Consider the following 24,580-nt stretch of genomic DNA (forward strand, 5'->3'; position numbering starts at 1 on the left):
ACAGAACACAAATGAATGTACAGACGGGTGTCACCAGGATCGAAACCTGTCACTTCTTTGTATACGTGGATTGTGAAAACTGGAAGCATTGCAGGATTGCATTTGATGGAAATGCATACATGACATTTTGTAATAGAATGACTTTTCTCTTTGAGCAGTATTTGCTTGCTGAGATCATCAGGAGCAAATAGGAAATAGAACATCCCATGTGCCAAACAGAGCTGTCATTTATTGCCTGTAAATAAATTTGTAGAATGTAGCACTGTGGTCTTGAGTTTGACAAATCCTAGCTCCATACATATACAGAAACAGCAGCAGCTGATTTTATGTCAAATACTTGTCATCAGCAAAAATTGGCTTGCTTAAATTCACAATGCCAGCAATCACAGTGGCAATGTTATGAATGTATGGCAGCAACTCGTGGCTGACTTTCTTGAGTACTTTGAACCTCTTCATTCTCTGGATCCCTCTTTCAACGTGGACTCTTGCCCTTGCTATCCTCACAGTTCTTATGGCATCCACCTCCGAATATTGCTTTTGCCCTCTCAGAAAAGGTGGTCTCACTACCTCGATACCAGCATCATCACACATATGATCAATAAGGAATCCACGGTCAACCATCACAGAGTCTACATAAGGCTCACACAGACCAATAACCCCAGAATCCTTGGTGATGTAGACATCAGATGTCCTCTCACCATATGCCTTGCTTAGAAAGCTTATAAGCCCCCCTGGGGTTTCACCAATCAGGAACATGACTGTGTACGTCTTCTTGTAATTGCTGTAAGTCAGGATACGGGATGGCAAATCCTTGGGGCGCTGTATCTCGACTTCTGTGCAACCGAGCACAACCCTAGTGTTTCGAAACGATTTGAAGTACACTGTCAGAGTCCTGCAGACATCCACCTTCTCAGGCCAAACAACTGCTTCTTTGGGAATGGTAGCCAACACCTGCAGGCCCTGAGTGCACAAGTTAGATGCACTTGTTCTGTGCACATTGAACAAGACTGCCAGCAATGAATATGACATGTTGTGATAAAGCTTCATTAATGTGAGAAGGACGACATCTTCATCACTTAAAGTAAATGACCTGGAACTGTTCAGCAGCCGGCTTTCCCAAAACAGTTCTGTGAGGTTATAAAACAATTCAAACGTACTGATGCCGGTCAGTGCAAGTAACTCTTTCTCTGACTGAAGTTTAGTTATGGAAATGCGTAGAGATTTTGCACTGAGGTCCAGAGGAGACACTTGGATCCCAACATCACGCTGAAGCTTGGTGAATTCTGCCAGGATCCCATGTTCTGTTCCAGAGCGTTCCCTTGCATCTGGAAACCAAAGACCCTGCTAGCAGAAGAATGGTGATAACCTTAGCACTCCTCATTACATACATACAAACACAACCATGGCTCACATTTAAATGGTACAAATGCAACTGAACTTTGCACTTTTGCTCACCTTCATTGGGTGCTTCGGCTTGATCACATAACGCAAGATTTTCAACGTCTGTGAATGAAATTACACGTAAGTAAGGTAAGCAGTTACTCGTTAGCCATATTAGCATAGATTACTGTCAGCAGTATTAGCACTTATATTGCACGTGCTTACTGAAGCCCTATTCTGTCCACTTCAAGCTCATCAAGAAATTGGACAGCTATCATATACCCATGTCAGATGCAGGTGGCCAGCACACATCACTTCGTTCAGTGGGATGGGCCTCTACACAGATTGGGATGTTTGGGTCGCGGTTTTCTGTACCTGCGAAAATGTTATGCTATAACAAAAAGCAAAAGAAAAAGCACACGGGGAATATTCGAGAGCATGGCATTCTTGTTGACCTTGATCAAGCAAACCCACCCCCGATAGTGAAGTCTCAACGAACAAATAACCAGCCCAGGTGACCTACGGCAGTGCTGCAACCTGCCCTACGGCAGTGCATAACATTTGACAACAGCTACCTCATTCTTTGAATCTGCAAAACTTCGGTGAACGAAACAGCACTTCACACATGGTTTACTTGCCCCTCTTCGCTGTGGCTGCAGACGGACGTCATCGCCCGTTTTGTTTTCCTTTGTTGTAAGTCACGATCGTGTGGCCTGTTTGGAAGGTTTTTTGACGGGACAGCATCTGGCTTCAGCCTTCGTCCTCGGTGTTTGCATCCTAAAAAAAGAAAATGCGCACCGAACCATCAGCACCGCAAGAGGTGGATCCACACGCTAAGTTGACTTGGGCCCCTTGGGTCAATGTACATAACGGTCGTGCCTTTGGCTTCCTTTCCATAATCTCAATAAGCCAAATTCTTCCCCCCTCACACACACCTTATGTGTTGCATACACGATAAGTAAACATACCTTTTACGACTGTTTCATAAAGTCGGAATCCTGAAAGTGCTTCGAGTAGACCATCCCGTGGACCGACTGCTGCGTTCCCTGCCTGAGCTTCACCAGCCATTCTTGCTTCATTTTGGCCGGTTTGGGATAGTAATGAAAGGAAACACCTTCCTCTGTGGCATAGGTATTACAGTGTGGTACTGAACAGTCCCGCACCATACTGGAAGCACGATTAATAACGGGAAAAACGTTGTAAACACACAGCTAGCCCGCGCTATTGCGTTACGCACGTAAACAAACCGGCTATTCCCACCACAGCTACGCAGCGGTGGCGCCCCTAGCAAGGCTCTCGCCGCGAATATGCACGAAGTCGTGCGCCGAGATACCGGAAGTTGCTATTTACACGACGCGATCGTGGCGCCATCTGGCGTCGCCGATTACAACTAATTTCTCTCTCGTCTTCTCCCTTTCCTCTGTTGTCGGAAGTGGGCCAACGCCTCTTTGAGCGGGTTGGCGCACGTGCACGCGATTGTTGTGTCTCCGTTCCGCAACTAGTAATGGCGTTAAAGGTTGGTGACAAGGTTGATAGTTATAATGAGTTCGAGACGCGCTTTAGAGACTTTCAAAAGGAACACAATGTTGTTTTTGTAACGAAGTCGACGAAAAGCGTCGCCGAGGCAAATGCGAAGTTAAGTGCTGGCTTGGCACGGTTCGACGAAAAGCTTAAAGGTCAGCTATGCCGATATCCCAAATAGTCGAAACGGTTGTGATATTCTGAAAGCCCACATCCAGCTCTCCCCAAAATGCACCTTCATTCTCTCAGTTCGGTACAGTACCATGTCAAAAAAATAGATAATTCATTCCGAAACACACATGGGCGCAGCCATTTTTATGACGTAGATGCACCCGAACGGACATTGTGACGTGTACGCGCCTTCGTACTTGTCAGTGGATTTCAGCTACGGCTTCTCGCGGCTTCACGTATCTGTGCTTGAAGATGGCGGACAGCCGGGTTCCACCGTTCCGCGATAAGTAAACAGTGCACTAGCTGCGAACTCATTCGCGAACCAACCTCTGTGCGATGTTGTGACTGGAATACGTCATTTGTGTTTTGTGAGCAACAACTTGTATCAAGTCGCGTCTGTGTTAGCCCCTTTACAGCACTTGCCCATTGTAGAGACTGATGTTTCGACAGCCGTATTAGCAAGAAAATGCCGACAGCGTTTTATTCCTGCAGGAAAAAAATTGTGCTATGTATTTGAGAAACCGCATACTACTATGGGACAAGTTTTACGTACGATTTATCAATGTGCAACTGCGTCGACGATGGTATGTAACGACGAGAGACGTAAAACGAAATACAAATCACTTTTTAAACTTTTTGTGGGATTCTGTGCATTTTCCAGAAGCTTTCTTTGGATCACACCCCCCACGCTGCGTTGTGTGGCACGCTACAAACTACTGCATTTGCATGTCTACTGCACAACTGCATGTCTAACATCTGGATATTGTTTGTAATGAGCACCGTCGCACAAACAACATGCACACGAAAGCTCCAGTAGCCACGTGGTTGCACACTATGCAGACGCAAAAGAAGTACAGGCGTCGCCACCCTTCACCGTAGCGCAGGAGCGCGTGGCCTGCTTGCATGCCAGCGCCGCCTTGCGTCGATGCTGGGGTGGAGGCTCTAAGACCATGGTACACGAGCGCCTCCTCTCGATCTGTTGAGCTCAGGGTAATCCGCATGGTACGAGTGGATCACCTGCTGTATAGTATCACCTTACGCCCTCGCAAAACAGGCAAAATAACCGCGCGTGTGCGTTATCTACCCCGCTTTATCTAAATGCCGGTTTGCGGAAGGGCGAGCTTGAGGGGTACAATATTCTGAAATAAGTTTGAGACATATGCAAACACTGTAGGCTCACCCATGTTTGCTCTGAGCGTTCTGTTCACTATGATATGTGTTACCACAGAATTTTTTTGTTTTCGTTTCATGGAGCTGAGGAAAGATTTGGTAACGTGTTTGTGTGGGTGCAAATACGCCAAAGAAACACTGATATTTTTGCTCGTGTACTGATTTTCTTATCGCTGAAGTGTCTGCAGATAGCTAACGGAGTAGGTGATCCGTGCGTGCTTGCCGTGCCCCTGTCGAGAGGGGGCGCTTGTGCACCAGGGCCCCAGAGTCTCCACCCCAGCACGTCCCATCATCGACACAAGGCGGCGCTGGCATGCAATCAGGCCACGCGCTCCCGCGCTACGCTTAAGGGTGGCGACGCCTGTACCAGAGCACATATTGCCACTTAGAAATGGTGTTTTTAGAAATGTGGTGTCTGAAGAGTTAGGGCATAGCATAGATACTAGAAATCAGGTGCACCTTATCCTTCTGTAGATTGCTCTTTCAATTCACAACTCAGCCCATCGGGTGTAAAAGTGTTAGAGGCAATTATGTGACTTGTCGTCCTGGGTGACATCACTGGCCATCCTCGCAATTAATTCCGTGCTCAGGAATTATTGTACAAATCACTTTGTGTGTAGGACATGATAAGCAATATGTAAGTTGCAACCTTGTCTGCAGCATTCTCGATGGCCTCTTACCTTTACAGTTTGAGACACGTTACCAAACCATTTAAAAAGGGCACTTTTACAAGGGCCGTGTAATTTGAGTTTTTAATTTATAAAAATATAAGTATACAATATGTAATATGAAATTGATATAAAATAAAAAAATAACGTTTATAAAAATAATTTATAAAAAATAAATAAAAAGGCTTCATGGAAGCAATCCGTTAACATACCCATTGCACATGAAGCGCAATTATATATGCTTGGACATCATCTAATTAATCTTCTGAGCCATATGTGTGGCTGCATACAAAATTTTTTATGCGTATCCTCTACCTTCCTATTCCTACATGTGCACACGAATAACAGTGCATATATGTGAAGTGGCAAAAACCAACGCTAGACTCTACCATCATTGTGCCCCTTTAACTTTTCCACATTTATTTCTGGTGAACAGGGAATATCTCACTAGAAAAGAAGACATTTGTGCATTGTTTGGCAAGCAAATAAATATATTTATTTACATTTTCCACCAATCAACAATGTTGTGACCTGGTGCAAATATTAATGTCAACAAGGAAAGTACTTACAAATTATTCCTATGTGCTCAAATGCAGATATGACAATTCTGTTTTTGTACCTCAGCACAGTACAGTTTCAAGATTAACAAACTGCACAGCATCAGCAATCTTAAAGTATCTCAAGAGGGGAATCACATAAAGATCCAATAATAGACTGTGCAAACAAAGCTCCAAAAAACAAAGTACTTCAAGAAAAATCTGAATAATCTGTTGTCATTGTGATATGTACTACTATGCACAGTTCATGAATGGAACATGTTACCTCATTGCATTACCTCCATGTGAGCACTAGAACAGGCAGCTTTTTAGGTCGCTCTTTTCGTGTTTTTCTATTGTCTTTTTTTGTTTTCTGTTTTTGCAATAGCAAGCATGGCCATAGTGAAACACAAGCAGCCAAGGACAGGATGAGACATCTGCAATGCAACTGCTAGCTCTAAACTGATATATTTATTAGCAGACTCTGGAATATACACATATATGCTGCTAAGCAAATGACAATTTAACCAATAGAATAACAGACAAGAAAAAAGGGTTATATATCTTCCCCTCTCCTCATTCCATTTCACAGGCAGCCCTAGTATCATTCTGAGTGTGTCCGTGCGTTCCCTTTGAGATAACGTATCTCGGACAGAAGCAAATCCAACAGCGGACTGCTTACACATACAACTGTCTTGGATTTCTCTAACCACTTGTTATTTAACCGCTGCCTTGAGTTGTGTGCTCTGGAAATTTAGGCAGCATCCAGAGTCCCTGCAATGTGTTGCCATGTTTCTCGAGGGCATCAAAAGTCTGTCCTTGGCTGCCTGTGTTTCACTATGGCTCTCAGATACAAACTACCCCATTTCAACACAGTAGAAAACACAGATTTGTAAATAGCATCTGTTGATTGCACTGTACATACCCCCCATATAAAGGATCATAGTGGATACTACATCTCGTGCGATAATGTCAGGAACACAAAAAAGCTAGATTTGAAACCACTCTTACGTCGTACTAGTAGTATTTGTGTGAAGCTACGCAATTCCTGCCTTCAAATAATTTAAACCATATGTTTCATCTGCCAGCGTGATGATCCCCTGAAAAGCAATTCACACTTGGCGGGAACTACCGGTTCTGAAACCTATCCCTGATATGTGTAGCCATCAGGGAGGAAACCCAAGGGCTGCGGTGGAAAAGACAAACATACATGGGCTATGTTCTCACTGTGTATCAGCTGCTCTGGCTACTAAGAAGAACATGTTCCAAATTAATATAACATGGCTTGACATGATATGCCGGCGAAAGCTAACCAATAAAATTAGTAGTTAAATGTACAATACGTAAACACTTGCCATAACATGACAGTTCCCTTTCTGCATTCATGCGCTACCATTCAACCCACATAAACAGTGTACTGAATTTTTTTATAGCATTACACGTCGTTGACAGAACTTGAACAAGATTATATAGCACACGATAAAAGTAGAGTGAACATAATGTGCAGAAAAAATGGCTAGGAAGCAAGCGAGCTGGTGAAGAATGCATATGTAAAACCCCGAGACTAGGGAACACAAAGGGACGTGTTTGTGTCTGTCCCTTCGTGTTCCCTAGTCTTGGGGTTTTACATCATGCATAATGTGCAGCTTTCCATTCACGCTTAATGGCCGTAGCAGTGATGCATGAAGGCCACTGCAAAGTTGTGTTGAGAAACACCACTTTATGTTTGCCATGTCTAAATGAAACGTACCTGACCTGATCCAAATTAACCGTTCTGAGTCTGGAACACACAAAGAGAAAAACGCAACACACCCCACAACATTAACAGATAGGCAAATGAGCTGTGGCGAGCTCCACCTTGGGACAAAGTCAACAAGTAATTCACCAAAAGTCAATGAGCGCCTGAAATGTAACATCTCTGACTTGTAGCAGGACGGCCACGTTCAATTCCTGGTGCTAGCACTGACTGGCTTTTTCATGAATTATTTGTTGAAGTTTCGATGTAATTGAGAACCATTCGTCAACCATTGTATCCTCATGAGGTGATGAGGGTTTGTCATCCCAAAGAGACTCCACTTCTGGCATGTGTCCTTATGGATGCTCATAACTGCAGAAAAAAAAAGGAAAAAGCATTTAATGACAAGAAATGGATAGTCGTATTTACTGTATAATGATTGTGCACAACAGAAAGAAGACTTTCGCACAGAAGGCTGTACTTCTTGAAGTCTAACATCAAGTTACAAAATTCCAGAATATATGACACGTTGTAAGGTAGAGAATAAGTAGAGTTATTGAGTTGTCGAGTTGAGTTGAGGGGGGAGTTGTACCCCCTTTTTATTTTATTATATATGATTGTATAATTATTTTTATGTCTGTACCAACCCTCGCTCTCTACATTACAACATGTTTTATATATTCTGGGATTTTGCAACTTCATGTTAGACATTAACAAGAGCAGCCTTGTGCACGAAAGTCTCGTCTCATTAAAATTTAGATGCTCTCAACAGTCTTCTTTCTGTTGTGGATCCCTATCGCAGCATACCTGCACATTGCTGTTCTACGTACTATGACTTTGCAGTAAGAGTATGGACCTTGGGTAAAAAGACTACAAAGCACTGCTCAGGTAATTTTGCCTATCGAACAGTATGTATGTATGCAGTATGCACACAGTATTTGTGCACCGGACCCATTAAAAATGTAGTGAATGTGGCATTACCCACGGTAATGCACCAAGTTGAACACAATTATTGTAGAATCCAGATGTTTTAGCTTACATGTCAAGCCAGTACCACATCCAGTGTGAAGTTGTGACAAATAAATAGTTTCCATTTTTCTTAGCTCTCAGAACACAGGCAGTGAATTAATAAGAGTAGACAATGAATTCTGGGCTATTCTTCAATTAAAGATTCACAGATAGTAAAGGCACCTTCCTCAACGGACGTTGATGACATTGAAAATTCTAAAACGTTATCAGAGGCGACATCAGCTTCGGTGTGTCAAAGGATTGTATGTCCAACAGTAATCTATCTAATGCTAACAGTAACAAAAATGTGCAAAAGACAAATTAACTGAACTAATGTAACATAGCTTCTATATCAGACAGTGAAGCTTGTAACACCCCATCCACAGGAACCAGTGTCCAGAGAGCAAAAGTGCTTGAACTGGGAGATAGCAGCTAATCGGAATGGTGACCTTTGTTTTCCACCCTGAAAGCACAGGTTGTAACTTTGAGGGCAGATTTAAAAGTGGTGTCAAGATGTCTGCATGCGAGTGCACATGAAAAGTTGAACATAGGTGAATACTCAAATTATAACATCACATTGTCATACCTGTTGGTGGAGGTAGACTGCAACTAACGTGTCAGCAATTTCCTCATGCACCAGATGCAAGCCAGATCATGCTTCACTTCCGCCTTCAGCGTGCACCTGTGATAATTCAGAAGTTAGATTATCAATACTATTGTATTGTTAATCGTGGTTATATCAGAGTAAGCGCAGTAGGACAGCTGCACAATGGATTCATTAAGCTTGCTATTTTTTGTATCTGAACCTCGACTTACCTTTTTTGCTTTCGTTTTTTGCCTTGATCCTCCGTGTCACGTTCAAAATGTTGTGCGTCGGGCACCTCAGATTTTCATTAGACGATTTCGTGCCGATATTCCAAATTGCCTGTGGAGTCGCGCGTAACCTATGATAACATTCGTTGGCACCACTGTCAGCAAAGAGCTTCTCACTGCTTGGTCTTTTGGCAGCTTATAATAGGTAACACTTGAATGCTCCGATGAATTGTTCTAACAGGGTAGCACCGTCGCATCTTCGACAACTTCGCCGTGGCATATCACGTATCATATCGCTCCAGCGCATAAAAGGCAAGGTCAGAACTAGGAAGTGCACTTTGCAAACGACGCCGTGCCAAAAAAAAAAAAATATTCACATGCTTTGTTTCCGGCTTAGCAACAACATAACAGCTGTTCGCTTATGTACGATGCACAGAGGACGAAACGAAAGAAGCCAAGCGGCCAAGCCAAGAGTCCATGCCAAGCCAAAGACAGATAAACCGAGAGCAGTGACGTCGGTGCGCCCGTGCGCAGGGTTTGCCGACGGTCTGACGGCCGGGCGTGGGAACTAAAAAAACTGTTTTCTAAAAAACTACGAACAGTTGGAGCAAGATATTTCGCACACATATTCAGTGTTCGGTAATGAACACACAGCGCGAGTATCGCTCAGTTCTCCAGCACTTCAAAATCGGCATATCTGACCTTTAAGCATGCAAATCCCCCTTTCGTATGCAAGCACGGTGGGGCCCCGAGGAGGCACCGGAATTCGCCAGCATCAAAGGTACAGCTACTGAATTCAATTTTTCGAAGAAATATTGGTTCAAATAATTGTGCTGTTGCTTTAGTGAACCATCGTTTTGCTTCAGGACGATGAAAAAGCTGTGCCCGGCGACGGTTGTAATAGCAGCGCGTCGTGCCACGCAGCAGCTCGAAGTCACAAAGATGGACCTTAGCCACAATCACGACGTCAACGGCGAACTTTATCGTTCATATCCTGAGTGCAGGCGTCTGACAAGTGCAGATAAAGAATATGTCCAACCACTCTTGGAACTAGGGGTTCTACCAAGCATGATTGCACGAAAGGTGTACGAAAACACAGGTACCGTAAACTAGCTTTGTTTTTCCTTGTTGAGAGAAAGCCTCAGTGGAGAGCCGCCGGTATTTCGAATAGAGGCTGTTTTTGCCTGTTTTTTCTAGTTGTAGTTGGTGGCTGACCAAGTTTTTTCTTCTAGGCAAGCGTGTCATTGCTAAAGACATCCACAACCTGAAGCAAGCCGTAAACGGAGGAGAGGAAGCCAACCTACTAGTCAAGGAAACTGCCACTCTTCGTATTTGCTGTCCAAGACGGCTCAGGTGGAACACAGGTGGCAGGATATGCATTCCTTGCGTCAGAGCAGCAGCATGTCATCAACAGCCTCCTTGAGTTATTTGTGACTGAGAATCCTGCCACAAGGAGAACACAAGTGGTGGTGGTAGACAAGGATTTTACTGAAATTAGTGCTGTTCGCCACACTTTCCCCAGTTCCCCAGCTGTGCAGCTATGTGCATTCCATGTCCTTAAAGCATTCAAAAGTGCAGTGAGCCAGCTTGCAACACCGTCTGAACGTGAACAGCTCATGTCTGGTTTTAGTGCTATGCTCAATGCACCATCAGCAGACATGTTTGAAAATGCTAAAATGGAGTTTAAAGAACTTGCAAACAACGAAGCATTGCATTACTTCAACAAGAACTGGGGGTGCATCACCCATATGTGGGCACGACACATCTGTGATCAGCATTACATAGGTGGCAATAATACCACAAATCGCGTAGAGTCACACAATTCGAAGATAAAAAAATGTCCCCAGTTCTTAAAGTAAGTTGCACCAAGCACTCCGTTGTCTGCTGAATATGTCATAAACAATGCAACAGGAAGCTCGCCACAAGCTTACCTTGTTGAAAACCTGCAGCTTTTACTCCTACGGAGAGTGTGACGATGTAGAGGCACTGTACAGGAATACCCTTACTCCGTATGCATGCCAGCTGGTGCATAAGGAATTGCTGAAGTTGAAGGATGCCAGGCCAGAAGTGAGGAGGTTGGGCGAACAACAATATGAAGTTGTGTCTTCCGTAAGCAGTGACTTTCACAAGGTATCACTGGATCACCAAACCTGCAGCTGCACGACTTTTCTAAAAATGGGCCTGTTGTGCCGTCACCTTCTTGCCGTTTGTGAAGTCAAGAAGACAAAACCTGACCTTTCAAAGGCTGTGCACAAGCGGTGGACGAAGTCCTACATGACAGGCTTCCTTATGTCTGTTAGTGGAAGTGATGCCTGTCCGCCGTCCACTGAGCCACAAGTCCTTCAGATCTCGCAACCCTGCCTTGCAAAAATGAACCGAAATCAGCGGTACAACTACGCCATGAGGACGCTGAAGGCACTGGCAGACAACCTTGCCGATTGCCGACCCGAAGTGCTTGCAACGAGACTTGCTTTTCTTCAAGATGTCAACAGCACATGGTTGAAGGGGTCTGAAGTCTCAGAAGATGGACTGACAGTGCCTACCGAAAATGAGTTTCACACCTGTGGCCTGACAAGTGCTCCTGAGGACATCCTGGAGCCATCAACACCGGTGCCTGTGCAAGCTTCCCAGGTGGCAAGTGGTGCATGCAGTAGTGGGTATCAGGAAAGCCAACAGCAAGCGAAGGACCCCAGAGACCAACAACGTGACTCACCCGATGAAGCCAACGTTGTGTGCAACATCAAGCTTCCCCTTGTGAAGTGCCGAGGTCGGCCACCCAAGCGAACTGTCCAGCGCAGGACAGTCACAGCCCAATGGAGCAAAGACAAGCCTCTGCCTTTTAAACATCTGTCACAGGCCTCCCGGCAGAAATGTGAGTGTATTATTTTAGTATCATAATGCAGACTACCCCATAATCATTGCCTGACGGTTTCCATTGATTCTTTCCAGTGATTTTGTCCGGTATTGCAGGGGAAGAGCTCTGCCGCTCGGTGCTTGAAAATGGGCACCTGCTTCAAGTAAATTAAATCGAAGTTAGGCCTGAGTGTTTGCCAAGTGCTCTTCCAGATGACAGAGTATCGCTGGAAGGGATCAGGCAATTCTTCACACCTGATGCATGGCTGCTCCTTACATCGTCGGGTCTGCATTATGCTTCTGTTGTTCAGAGTTGTCACCTGTGGCCTCGCTCATAACAACTAAATTAAATCGCAGTGCAAGCAAAGAAACAAGGTGACTTGTGGTTCTGTGGAAGCTGCAGAGAAAGGGATGACGGCCAGATTAAGCTAATCTGCTGTGACCAGTGCCTGGAATGGTTTCATTGGTAAACAGCTCTCTACATCTTGGCTATTAAGTTGGCAATTTGGCATTAGAGAATGTCTAATTCAATGCTCTTCACCTTGCAGGCCATGCGTGGAAGTGAGAAAGAGGGACCTTCGAAAACATTGGTTTTGTGCCCAATGTGTTGGGCTAGCTTAAGCAGAGTGCAACAGAACACACAATCACGATGAATAAATATGTTAGTTGCCCATTACTCTGGTGTGTGTGTATAGTGTATGTGTAAGCTGAATAAGAATGCAATAAATAACACCTGTGATCATGTCGGTGATTTATCCAGACCGCCCCGACACGCCCTCCTGGGAATTATCCACATCCTCCTAATTTATTTGCCTAGCACCCCCTGCAGGGTGTCTTGCAGCTGAAGGTGGCCTTAATTGAGTTGTTTTCTTCATTACGATCACCTAGCATTTGTGACCGTCCCACACAGTTTCTCACGTCATCCCGCTGAGCCCCACTTTCAGGATACACCACTGGATCATGTCGAGAGGTGTACAGAACTGTGCACTCTTAACAGTAACACGACCTTGGTACAAACGGCAGCTTGATTACAAAGCGCGCAAGGGTTCGCTACAATACGATTTGCAGACATGAGGGTCACGTATGTGGCGATAAGAGAGCGCCACGGGTTACGGCGATAGGGGGCAGCCGTGCTCCAGGGGGGCGTACCCCACGCAGAGGGATAAAAGCGGTGATCCGCTGGATAAGAGACCTTTTCGTTGTGCGGTTTTTGCTGGGTGCAAGCTGTCTGAACGTGAAATAAACCTGGTATGTCTGTTTGAATTTCTGTTGTGCTGCTTGTTCCTTCGCGCACGGAACGGACGGGCTGACGCCCCGAGGTTGTGGGAACTTAGGTTTCCACAACTGGCGCCCAACGTTTGGGGTTCGAGCTCGTTCGTCCCGTGGCGGGGAACACGCGGCACTGTGAGTTTGTGTAGTTAGTACTTGTTGTAGTTTACAGTTTTTGCTCTTAGTTTTTTTGCCGTTGTTTTTTTGTGTGTGCGTTTTTCGTGTGTTTCTTTGAGTTTTTCAGCTCCCACCCGGTGGACAAGCCCTCGGAGCTGATGGCTGACAAGGCGAAGGTGCCCGCGCCGCAGTCAGACGCCATCACAACAGCAGAACTCCTGTCACGCATGACGGAGTTGTGCTCGTTGGTGGTTCAACGCCTGGATGCCGGGTCGGTTTCGCCGCCGCAGGCACAAGCACCTCTACGACTCAACTTACCGGTGCCTACCTTCTCAGGTTACACCGATAAGAAGTCTGTTGCCGATTTCCTGGATGACCTCACCGCCTATCAGACGGGTATGGGAATTTCGGATGAAGTCCTAATCCAACGCATCCTGCAGGTTGCTTTGGTCGGAGACGCCGCCCGCTGGCTTCGGTTGCAATCGGAGTTTACGTCCTTGCAGGACTTCCAGGAGCGGTTCAAAAACGAATTCCTTCCCCCGGATTACGAATACCGTGTCCTAGAGGAATTACATAAGCGTACTCAACATCCTGAGGAAAGCTTATCTGAATTCGTTCGGGCATTGCAGGATCTGTACAGCAGAGCGGATCCCACTGCTACGGAAGAGCAGCGTGTCGCACGGGCGATCCGTCAGTGCGACCCGCGCTTCCGGCCCTACTTAAGAGCCCATCGCTTTGAAACCCTTGAGGCGTTGGCCCAGGAGGCTCGTTCAATACAAGGCGACCTCCTGGCAGAGCTTCAATACCGGCCCCCTCCGCCCCCAGAGCTAGCGTTGGAACCGCGCTGCGCGTGGTCGGGAGGAGCCGCCTCGGTCGAACGCCTGTATGCAACAGGTTTGGGTGACAACCCCCGTAATTCAGACAATGCGGAGTCATCCCACCGAGCCCTAGATCCGTTCCTCTATGACCAGAGGACGATCCCCGCAGGAACGAGCCTTGACAGACCCGTCCCGCCCCGAAGTCGCGGTCAACCTGGCCTTTCAGCTAGCGAAACCCCACGGCAGCGGGAGCGGCACCATCCTGCGCCCCCGCAGCCACGAGCGCCCAACGGCTGTTGGAATTGCGGCAGCCCTGACCATTTTCGTCGGGAATGCCCGCGACAAAGACCGAACACCCGTAATGTGCCATCGGGAAACGGTCGCAGCCGGCGTCCATGAATGCTCGCTCAACGACGTCGGCAAGTTGCGAAGAAAGCGAGCAGACGGTTACTATCCGTGGCCTTGATCAGTCAAAAACTAGCTTTGCAAGCGGTAAGATAACGCAAAGAGATGCTTTGGCTCCTCTTGCTTTTTCTGTCCGAGATTACATCGAGGATAAGGAACCAAACATCGCCGTTCGAATTTTGGGTAAAGATTACATCGCCCTTATCGACACGGGGGCTACGCTTTCCCTTATCGGGGATAGTGTTTACGAACATTGCGTATCACGGCATGTGGAATTGCAATCCACAGACGTCACTCTTCGTCTTGCTTCCAATGACGCCGTTCCAGCACAGGCTGCAGTTGTGCTCTGGGTACGTTTGGATGGGAGACGACGAAAGCAGCGCTTCGTGCACCTTCCTGGCCTGGCAGTTCCTGTTATCCTGGGCAGAGACTTCATCATCCGGCAGAAGTTGGTGCTGGACCTGCCCAATGGAGGATACGTGTACCACGGCTCGTCGGGATTTTTCCGCTTCGCCGCAGCACGGGAACACAGCACAGCACAGCAAGCTGTGGCAGCGACCGTTGAAACGTCTGGGCTGCCGACTGTCTTGGGGTCATTCCATGGTCCCGAGGAGCAACGCCGTCAGCTTGAACAAGTACTGCGGCAGTTTGACGGCATCTTTACCGAAAAACCGGGTAAGTCGTCTGTGTTACAGCATAGCATAGACACCGGTAACGCTAGGCCCTGGCGTTGTAATCCCAGACCATTGAGTGTGCATAAGCGTGCTTTGTTAGACACTGCTCTTGACGAAATGCTCCAAACCGGTGCAGTTCAAAGGTCCCAGAGCCCTTGGGCATTTCCTGTTGTTCTGGCTCCGAAACGTGATGGTACGGCTAGGTTATGCGTCGACTACCGTCGACTCAACGCAGTAACTGTAAGGGATTCTTACCCCTTCCCGTCCATTGAGTCAATCATGTATTCCCTGGGCAACGCAACTGTGTTTTCAACGCTTGATTGTAGTAGAGGATTTTTGCAAATCCAAGTTGCCCCGGAGGATGTCCCAAAAACAGCCTTTACGTGTCATAGAGGTTTGTTTGAATTTGTACGAATGCCTTTCGGACTGTCTAATTCACCCGCCAGTTTCCAGCGGTTGATGGATACAGTGTTGGGAGATGCGAAGTACAATTTCGCAATGGCATACATGGATGATGTCGTAGTGTTTTCTAGAAATTTTCAGGAACACTTGGAACACCTATCAATCGTCCTTGCAAGGATGAACGAAGCGGGCATAACGATCAACCCCCGCAAGGTGCAGCTGGCATCGTCTAGGATCAGCCTCCTCGGCTTTGTGGTGGACAGAGGGACCATCCGTCCTAACGACGACAAGCTAAAGGCGATCACGGACTTTCCGGTTCCCGGTAACGTCAAAGCCTTGCAGCGCTTCCTAGGTATGGTTGGTTTTTACAGACAATTCATTCCTAATTGTGCCGAGCTAGCGCAGCCGCTTAACCAGTTGTTGCGCAAGGACACGCGCTGGAATTGGGGAGAAGAGCAGGAACGATCATTTCGAGCTCTATCACAAGCAATCGCTGATACGGCTAGGCTTTATCTGCCCGACCTCAACAAACCATTTGTTGTGCAAACAGATGCAAGCGATTATGGTGTTGGCGCAGTTCTCTTGCAGGAGCATGACGCTATTCTTTGTCCAGTGGCTTTTGCAAGTCGCACGCTGAATCCGGCAGAACGGAACTACTCCGTGACGGAAAAGGAGTGCTTGGCGATCATCTTCGCTTTCAGGAAGTTCGACCTTTACCTGGACGGCAGTACCTTCACTGTCCAGACTGACCACCAGGCACTTTCTTGGCTGCAGCGGCTTCATAACCCGTCTGGACGACTTGCCAGGTGGGCCCTGACGCTACAAGGCTACTCCTTCAACGTGGAGTACAGGCGGGGCTCAACGAACGTGGTAGCAGACGCACTGTCCCGCGCGCCTCTACCGGAGGGGGAAGAGGAAGGCACCGAGGCGCCTTCTCAACTTCTGGCAGCAGCACAGGTGGCACGAGACGTATCTTCGTCTTGGGGCACGGTCGGGAGCAGAGAGCAGCTCCTAGACGCTCAGAGAGCGGACGGCCTTTGTCAGCGGGTGTCGCAGTGGATAGCTGAGCAAGACTCGGCGGACACCGGAACGACTGACGGACGGCACGACTCCTATCTGCTGGGCGAGGATGGCATCCTGTTCAGATACATACCCCAGGCGGATGAGGACGACGGCTCATCCCCGTTCAGAGTCGTGGTGCCACGGAAGTTGCGTAAGTCTTTCATACGTTACTTTCATGACTCGGCCTTGGCAGGTCACAGCAGCGGCAGGAAAACTTACGAAAAGTTGTGTCGTGTTGCGACATGGCCAGGAATGAGGCAGGATGTAACAAAGTATGTTCGTACTTGTCCCGTATGCCAGAGAGCGAAACCTCGTGGTGGTTTACCCCCTGGGCGCTTACAGCCTGTTCAGAGCAATAGACCCTGGCAGATAGTCGCTTGTGATGTGATGGGACCATTTCCCCGTAGTCCTAGAGGTAACCAGTATTTGTTCGTGGTTACTGATCATTTCACGAAATGGGTTGAGCTGTTTCCTCTCAGGACACTGACTTCCCAGAGAGTGTGGGAAAAGTTACTCGACACCTTTTGCCGGTTCGGGTTTCCCGCACAGCTGATCACCGACAACGCAACCTACTTTACAAGTAAGGTGTTCTCAGATTCTTGCGCTGTCTTAGGCATTCAGCATAAGAAGACTTCCCCGTATCACCCTCAGGCTAACATTACCGAACGTGTTAATCGGAACCTGAAAATGATGTTGGTTGCTTTTACTAGCCAGCACCACCGTGATTGGGATCTTCGCCTGGCTGAGCTGGCGTTCGCTACGCGGACGACGGTCAATAGGTCTACAGGATTCACCCCGGCGTTCCTGAACTTGGGACGAGAGGCCCCTTTTCCTGTGGAGAATGCTCTGGGCCTCCGGGATGGTGCTACCCGGCCTCCTTATTCAAGGTTTGCTGAGGACCTCCGGAGTCGACTGGACGATGCAGCCCGGACGGCTCGGGAGAACCTGGACGTCGCAAGGTTGGACCAGGCTCGCCAGTACAACCGTGGACGTCGGAACCTCACCTACAGCGTCGGTGACCTCGTCCTTCGACGGACTCACCCGCTAAGTGATGCGTCACGAGGCTTTGCAGCTTCACTCGCAGATAGGTGGGATGGCCCCTTCGAGGTAAGTGCGTGCTCCTCCGGCCTCACTTACAGGCTTCGTCGCTGCGACACCGGCGAAGAGACTGGGCCGGTTCACATCTCGGACTTGAAGTCTTACCATCTCCGAGACCCTGACGGAGAGGAGCCAGATTCGCAACCTGCCTCCCTCCAAGACCTGGACCCGGATCCCGTTCCCGGACCTGCGTCCAGCCGCTACAACTTGCGTCCCCGCAGGCGGCGCACGTAGCTGCCACTATCTCCATCGCTAAGCATAGTGCTTGTGATTTAGTGCTTTAGTAGTGTGATTTCTGTTCCACAGTTTTCCGCTATCTGTTTTGGGGGGACGCCTTCTCAGGCGCCCACGGTTTGAGGCCGCCTTCTCACCGCTTCCCTTTACATCTCCTCTCAGATGCAACGACGTCCGCAGCATCCCGCCCGCCGTGCACCTGCCCGCTCCCGTTCCCGCGGAAGCCGCCCGGATCCGGATCCACCCCAGCACCACTCCGTGGCCACTTGGACAGTTGTGTCCCACGGACAGCCGGTTTCCTGGGCATCCCGCACACGGTGGGCTCACCAGCCAAGGCCCCTCCGGGGGGACGACCCCACACAGACTCCGGCTCCGTTTCGCGGTCTGACGCTCACCGACCGCCACCCGGCCGATCCCCTACAGCCCCTCACTGCGGAGGAGAAGCGGATCCTATGCCCGCTCTGCTTGGTCCCCGAACTGCACCGTCCGACACACCGCCGGGGCCCACTTCACCAGGCCCGAACGGAGGCCGCCCGGACAGCCAACGACGTGACAACAGCCCTCTCCACCCTCAGGCGGCTCAGACCCGAACTTCTGGTGGAGACCAGGCCTCCCCCTCCTCCGCCGTCTGCCCCCTCTTCAGCCATGGACGACGCCGTACTAGACCTGTCGGACGACCTCATGACCCTGTAAGGGAGGGGGGGTGTGGCGATAAGAGAGCGCCACGGGTTACGGCGATAGGGGGCAGCCGTGCTCCAGGGGGGGCGTACCCCACGCAGAGGGATAAAAGCGGTGATCCGCTGGATAAGAGACCTTTTCGTTGTGCGGTTTTTGCTGGGTGCAAGCTGTCTGAACGTGAAATAAACCTGGTATGTCTGTTTGAATTTCTGTTGTGCTGCTTGTTCCTTCGCGCACGGAACGGACGGGCTGACGCCCCGAGGTTGTGGGAACTTAGGTTTCCACACGTATTAACCTTCATATTTGCTACTGTCATTGCAGCGAACCCGGGCACTCTTTTGCTTGAGGGAGCCGTTTCAACGATGGCCGTGTTACAGTTAAGAGTGCAGAGTTCTGTAGGGGTATATCCGCGCACAGGAAAGTTGGCTTCGTCGCGGGTAAATAGCACCCATGGTCCCGCACATTACAGGGAATTATCTCCCGAAAAAATTGAGCACAACTGGCGTTTAAATGCCAAAACCAGCTGTAGAGCGCGAGCGTGCAGTTTGCACGACCTCTTGCTGGGGCGAAAAAGCCGCAGACGACAGAATACGTACAACGGTTTATAGTAAAGAGCACAAGAACTCCACAAACTCTGACAAAACGTTATACTGTACGCAAAACAAACAGAAAATTTGCTGAAATTAGTCAAACATTACAGAATTCTGCATTCGAAATGGTATACTCGCAGCAGGACGAATAATCGCAGTCACCACAAGTTCCGGCGACCGATGAAAGGGAAAGCTGAGAGAGAGAAATTAGTTGTAGTTGGCGCCGTCAGATGGCGCCACGATCGCGTCGTGTATATAGCAACTTCCGGTATCTCGGCCATAGCCTCCTATATACTGATCATGCCTGCCCGCTGAGCGCGAAACGGTCGTTTACCGCACTACGTGGGGACGCCTGACAAGTGCTCACTGGAGCAATAAATACTATGGCGAGGTCACTATGGTCACTTCTGGGCACACCATCCTCCCTGGCCAAGTCGCGTGGAAGAAGAGCCAGTTTCTCAGGATACACGGGCTTCTTCATAAAGCAGAGCTGCGACTACTTCGTCGGTAACTCAGACGTGACACGTTTTCGTTGATCGCGCTCTCCCCGTTCCCTCCGTCGCCAACCTGGTCAACTTTACGCTTTGCGCATCGCTTCTACCGCGGAAGGGCAGCCGCGCAAGGGTGGTTTAGAGGCCTTTCTGTGCCGCCACAGCTGTGCTGTGCTTTCAAGCGTATTTGCAGTTCCTATTAACCGTGTAGGCCAGGTTTGACATAAATGTTTCGAGGTTTTGGACTATACTCAGCTGCAGCATGTCAAAGCCATTAAATTATTTCGCTCCTGGTGTATGATAATACAGCAATCACTCATCAGAAATTGCAGCTTACTGCACATTCGAGTGTGGAGAATTCTCTACGGCTTTCCACCAAGGCGACTGAATGTCAACTCTGAAACAAACCGCCAACGCAGTTGCGTTCTGGCTTTTTTTTTTTCTCTCGTCTTTTGAATTGTTTATATTGCTCCCATGAAACTTTTCCAACTTTCCCTTCCAACTGTTTATTTTTGTGGCTTGTACAGACATGTAAGTATATATGTGGGATGCTGGGAAAACCATGACTTGGGTGTTCCAGCCACGGTCACCCGTACGCACCCTGTCTGTGCTGTCAGCACAGCCAGAGCGAAAGAAACTTCTGCGACTATGGCATTGCTTCCAACGTCTGGACGTGTGACAGTAGCTGGGCCCTTCGCCTACTTTTTGGCAGTATCCATCGTGCCAATTGCTCATGTCTCAAGTGCATTGGAGCGTTATTCCACGTCCGTGCGCGTTTATCCGCGGAACGGACAGGTCGTAGCCTCGCGGCACAGTGCTTGTAAGCGTTTACAGTGCGTGCTGTGCTTTGCGCAGAGACGACTATTCCTCACGCGAAACTCTGCGCCAAAAGCAAAAACGACTGAGAGAGAAAGAGAGATAGAGAGAGATTAGATGTGAGGCAGTAGTCGAACACCCGAAAAAGGTCCGTCATCTGCATGTGGAAGCGAAGGTAGATTAAGATCACATACGAGGCAGGCGAGATGGTGGTCGGACTCCACGCAAACAAACAAATACAAGCCTTAATTTGGGCACATCAGAAATCAGCGAGTTCAAGCAAAACCCGCATTCTTTCCCAATTTCCCGAATTCAAGCTCGATTTTAATTCTTGTTGGTGTCGTCGAATACTTTAGTTGAATTGGAAGGAACGAATTGCGGCCGTTTTCTTGTTGTACGCGCTTAAGTTGAAACCCCTAGTCATTGTATTGCAATAATCCTAGAGGTCGTACTGTAGGTATCCCCATCCCACCCCATCTCCCACGTCCTTAAGTCCATCACATCAATTTCATGTTTACTTCACATGTTGTCGTAGCACACTTTACTTTAAAACAAAAGTTTGTTTTGTGCAAGCCGTGTCCCCGTTACGTCTGCTTTGTCACAAGTGGCCACCGGCCATCGCAAACGTTTTCGGGTGTCTCTAGGACTGGGAGGAGCACACAAATGTAATGAGAATAGCACGGGAGGTTACAAACATAATTGAACGTGTGGCAGGCAATGCCATGTATCGGAAACCCGTATCTAATGAGACTACGTGAGAGAACTGATGTTCTGAGGCTGGAACAATATAGAAAGGACAAATACATACAAAGCCTCAAATTGCTCAGTGACTTTCATCTTTCATCGTTAATGAGAGTACCTTTAGACATTCTTGCGCGGTTAACTAAAAATAACGGTTTTTAGGCGCGAGACACACGTGGCGCACATTTCAACGCGGAGTAGCAGACGACAAAGCGCTCACGCATTACATCACATAACAGCAAGCGCCGTTCTCCAGGGAGCACAAATCAGTATGACAATCACGATCCTGGGAAACTGGCGCCACCAAAGTGAACGGTACCTCCGCGTGTGTTTCGCGCTCAGCGGGCAGGCATAATCAGTATATAGGAGGCTATGTCTCGGCGCACGGCGTCGTGCATATAGCATCACTCCAAAGATAAATGTACTGTACTCCCAGAAGACGCGTACTTTCGCCTTATTGCACGCGAAAAGGAAAATGATCCCGTGTATTATTTCCAGGTACCGTTACTTGAAGCTGCTGCCGGCTAGAAGAAACTGAGCAAGCGCATATGCCCACTGATGTAGCCTGGAGGTAAATTAACTTGCTGATCTGTTAGATTTATTCCTTGGTCCCACTTCAGTGCTTGAAGATATTGAATGATAAACCGTTCGGCTGTAAATTTTGTATTCTAGGTGAAAAGATCTAAGAACATGCGTATAGGACATATCATGTGCTTGCTTCATATGCGTATGTACTTGTCGATGTCGTGATTGTTGAACATGTTTTACGTGTTTTGACCCCTGCCTCATTTGTTCGGTTCCAATCTGTTCCAGCAGAGATGGTCACTTCTGGGCACACCATCCTCCCTGGCCAAGTCGCGTGGAAAGGCATCCAACACACGCTTGGCCTTGGGTCACTTGCTGAAAGGAGACCCAGGAGGGGGCATCTCTTTTGCATGGTTTCTCGTGACACTGAGTTAGTATTTCAATTTTTATCATCAATCAGTTTTCATCACTTTATCGTTTCACTCTGCAGCAGCACATTTCAACTTAGAACTGATATTATTCTGGCTTATTTCCTTTAGCCATATGTACCGCTGTTCTTTAGTGACTGTAACACATGCTTGTAGTGTTCATAACTTAAATGTCACACCTATGTCTAGAAAGCTAGAACCTAAGGAGCTGGTGTCCCAATTGTAACTTCACATGAAATTGAGTATTTTGTTGGGTTGGCATGCTGCTTGTCCACCCTTGGACATTAGCATTCCTTTGCGATTGAAATCGCGCCTTTTTACCCACTTAGAATTTGAGGCAATAAGTACATAGCATGGTGGATAATGTTCGGTGTCCCTCTCCTTATTTTTTGTCGGAAACAAAGTCGTTGAGTAAAGCTACTGGTCGCTGGCTAGTACGTGTAGCTGCGTATCTTAATATATTGAGAGCTTCTGTTTCTCCCTAGCAGTAAGAAAGTGTAGTACCCTCTGTAAGGCTGGTGCACCGCGATGCTGTGCTCTGCTCGCCATAGTATTTATTCCTCCAGAATGCAAGAAGCATTACAGAGTTGTTTCTTTGTTATGGCTATAGTCTAAAAACTCAGTAGTAAAGAAAGTCCGCTTTGGTCACAAAATGTTATACTGGTGTGACGTAATTGAGTGCGCTGTTTTCAAATGATTTGTGGGTAAAATGGATGCGAGGCAAATGGGGAGGTGGTTCCAATCATAATTTGTGCGCAGAACAAAGAAATCAGTGTTAGATTCAACTTCGAAATTGTATGCTTTCTCTCCCTTTTTTTTTTTTTTTTTTGTGATGAGTAGTACAGGTGCGGGACGTGCATGTGGCAGTATGAAGGCCATTAGCGTGCAGCGAATTTATGTGGTACATATTTTATGAAAAAAACACTGCTCTGCTGCATGGTGAGATTTGTGCAGTGATTTGCTATAAACTAACCATCTCATTCCTGCATACATCACCTGTGGCACTAGTCATCAAAAGTAAAAATATATACTTGCTTCACCAATGGCGTTGCTGATTCTTTAATTTAACACATAAGTTATGATTGGAACTACCTGTTGAATTTCTTGGCATGTATTTCCTGGAATAATCTCAGTGACATTTGTGACTGAAGCATGGTTATTTTGTAACAAAACATATTCTTCTTTACAACAATTTTAGACCACATCTGTAATGACAAACACTCTAACAGCATTACGTCTTCAAACAGTCAGTCCACACAAAATCATCAATATCTAACAAGACTTAAATCAATATATGTACTACCCAGATATGAGTGATTTAAGGTCTTTATGACCAGTATAAGACCTTAAGATATTTCTTCGCCTGTATTGGAAGGTACTCAGCCAGCACCATAAAGGTGAGAGAGAGAGAGAGAGATTATGCGTTTAATGGCACAAAGGCAACAAAGGCCATAGAACGCCATAACTATGGTGTCTGTACTACAGGTTTTCCCGTCCATTTTAGTCCAACTGCCATCTGAATTAGTCCAGGTGCCACCTGAAATAATCCGAGCTCAATTCAATTTAATCCGGGCGCCATCTGAAAAAATCCAGATGCTATTTAATTTAATCCAGGTGCCATCTGAATTAATCCGCGGTGTTTTTAAGCACCGTGTACTCACACGAGGGACATCCCCGCAGAATATTCTACAGACATGTAGTGCAAGGAAAAGTAAAATGCTGCTGATGGGACTTAAATTCTGCTGCGTCTTATGTTGAGCATTCGCACGGAGCCGAGATATTGAACGTTAAAGCGGAAGCATAGCAGACGACACCATTGGTAATGTCGTCTGCTACAGAATATCTTCTGACTGAGCTGCAGGATATTCCACATGGTTAGAAGAGCACGAAAAGGCATGACTCCCATAGCAGACGACACCACTGGTGCTGTTGTCTGCTGAGCCTCCTCCCCGCCCCGGCTATGAACACCTCTCTTTTGCTTGGAACCCGCGCTATTGCCGCTCTCGACGTGCAGAAGTCTGTCTGACGCGTCTTCGGTGTCTTGCCCTCCCGCTTAACTTTTACCTCCATCGCAGTGGGGTGCAACCTTCCCCAGGGTGTCCTAAATGCGGTCACGACGAAACCCTCCAACATTTTGTTCTCGACTGTAGTACCTACTGCCGCCTTCGCCTACAGTCCCTCACCCTTCCACTGCTAAGGTTTAGCGTGCCTCTCTCACTATGCGCATTACTCTCGTTCGGTGCGTCCCATACCGGAAAATGGAATCCCGTCATCGCAGATAATCTCATCTCATTCGTTGCCGGCTCCAACCGGTTCTAGCCCTTAGTGTCACTGTCACACTCATATCATACTGAATTAGCCCTGGCCAATCTCCCTT

The 24,580-nt window shown here is 47.7% G+C and overlaps 1 protein-coding gene and 2 long non-coding RNA genes across 3 annotated transcripts; 2 read left to right on the forward strand and 1 right to left on the reverse strand.

The window, feature by feature from the left end:
* Window positions 1-324: 324 nt before the first annotated feature.
* LOC135389645 (uncharacterized) lies at window positions 325-1,461 on the reverse strand. Its single transcript, XM_064619679.1, has 2 exons — window positions 1,456-1,461; window positions 325-1,341 (listed from the first exon to the last, which is right to left on the reverse strand). The coding sequence occupies exons 1-2, from the start codon at window positions 1,459-1,461 to the stop codon at window positions 325-327; spliced, it is 1,023 nt and encodes a 340-aa protein (XP_064475749.1).
* An 11,449-nt stretch (window positions 1,462-12,910) lies between these two features.
* On the forward strand, window positions 12,911-18,825 carry LOC135388612 (uncharacterized). Its single transcript, XR_010421481.1, has 2 exons — window positions 12,911-13,103; window positions 18,097-18,825. It is a non-coding gene; the product is annotated as an uncharacterized LOC135388612 (long non-coding RNA).
* A 2,794-nt stretch (window positions 18,826-21,619) lies between these two features.
* On the forward strand, window positions 21,620-22,198 carry LOC135387327 (uncharacterized). The gene is made up of 3 exons (XR_010421050.1): window positions 21,620-21,671; window positions 21,749-21,821; window positions 22,064-22,198. It is a non-coding gene; the product is annotated as an uncharacterized LOC135387327 (long non-coding RNA).
* The last annotated feature ends 2,382 nt before the right edge of the window (window positions 22,199-24,580 follow it).

This window comes from Ornithodoros turicata, chromosome 3, assembly GCF_037126465.1.
Source record: "Ornithodoros turicata isolate Travis chromosome 3, ASM3712646v1, whole genome shotgun sequence".
NCBI classification, from domain to species: domain Eukaryota; kingdom Metazoa; phylum Arthropoda; class Arachnida; order Ixodida; family Argasidae; genus Ornithodoros; species Ornithodoros turicata.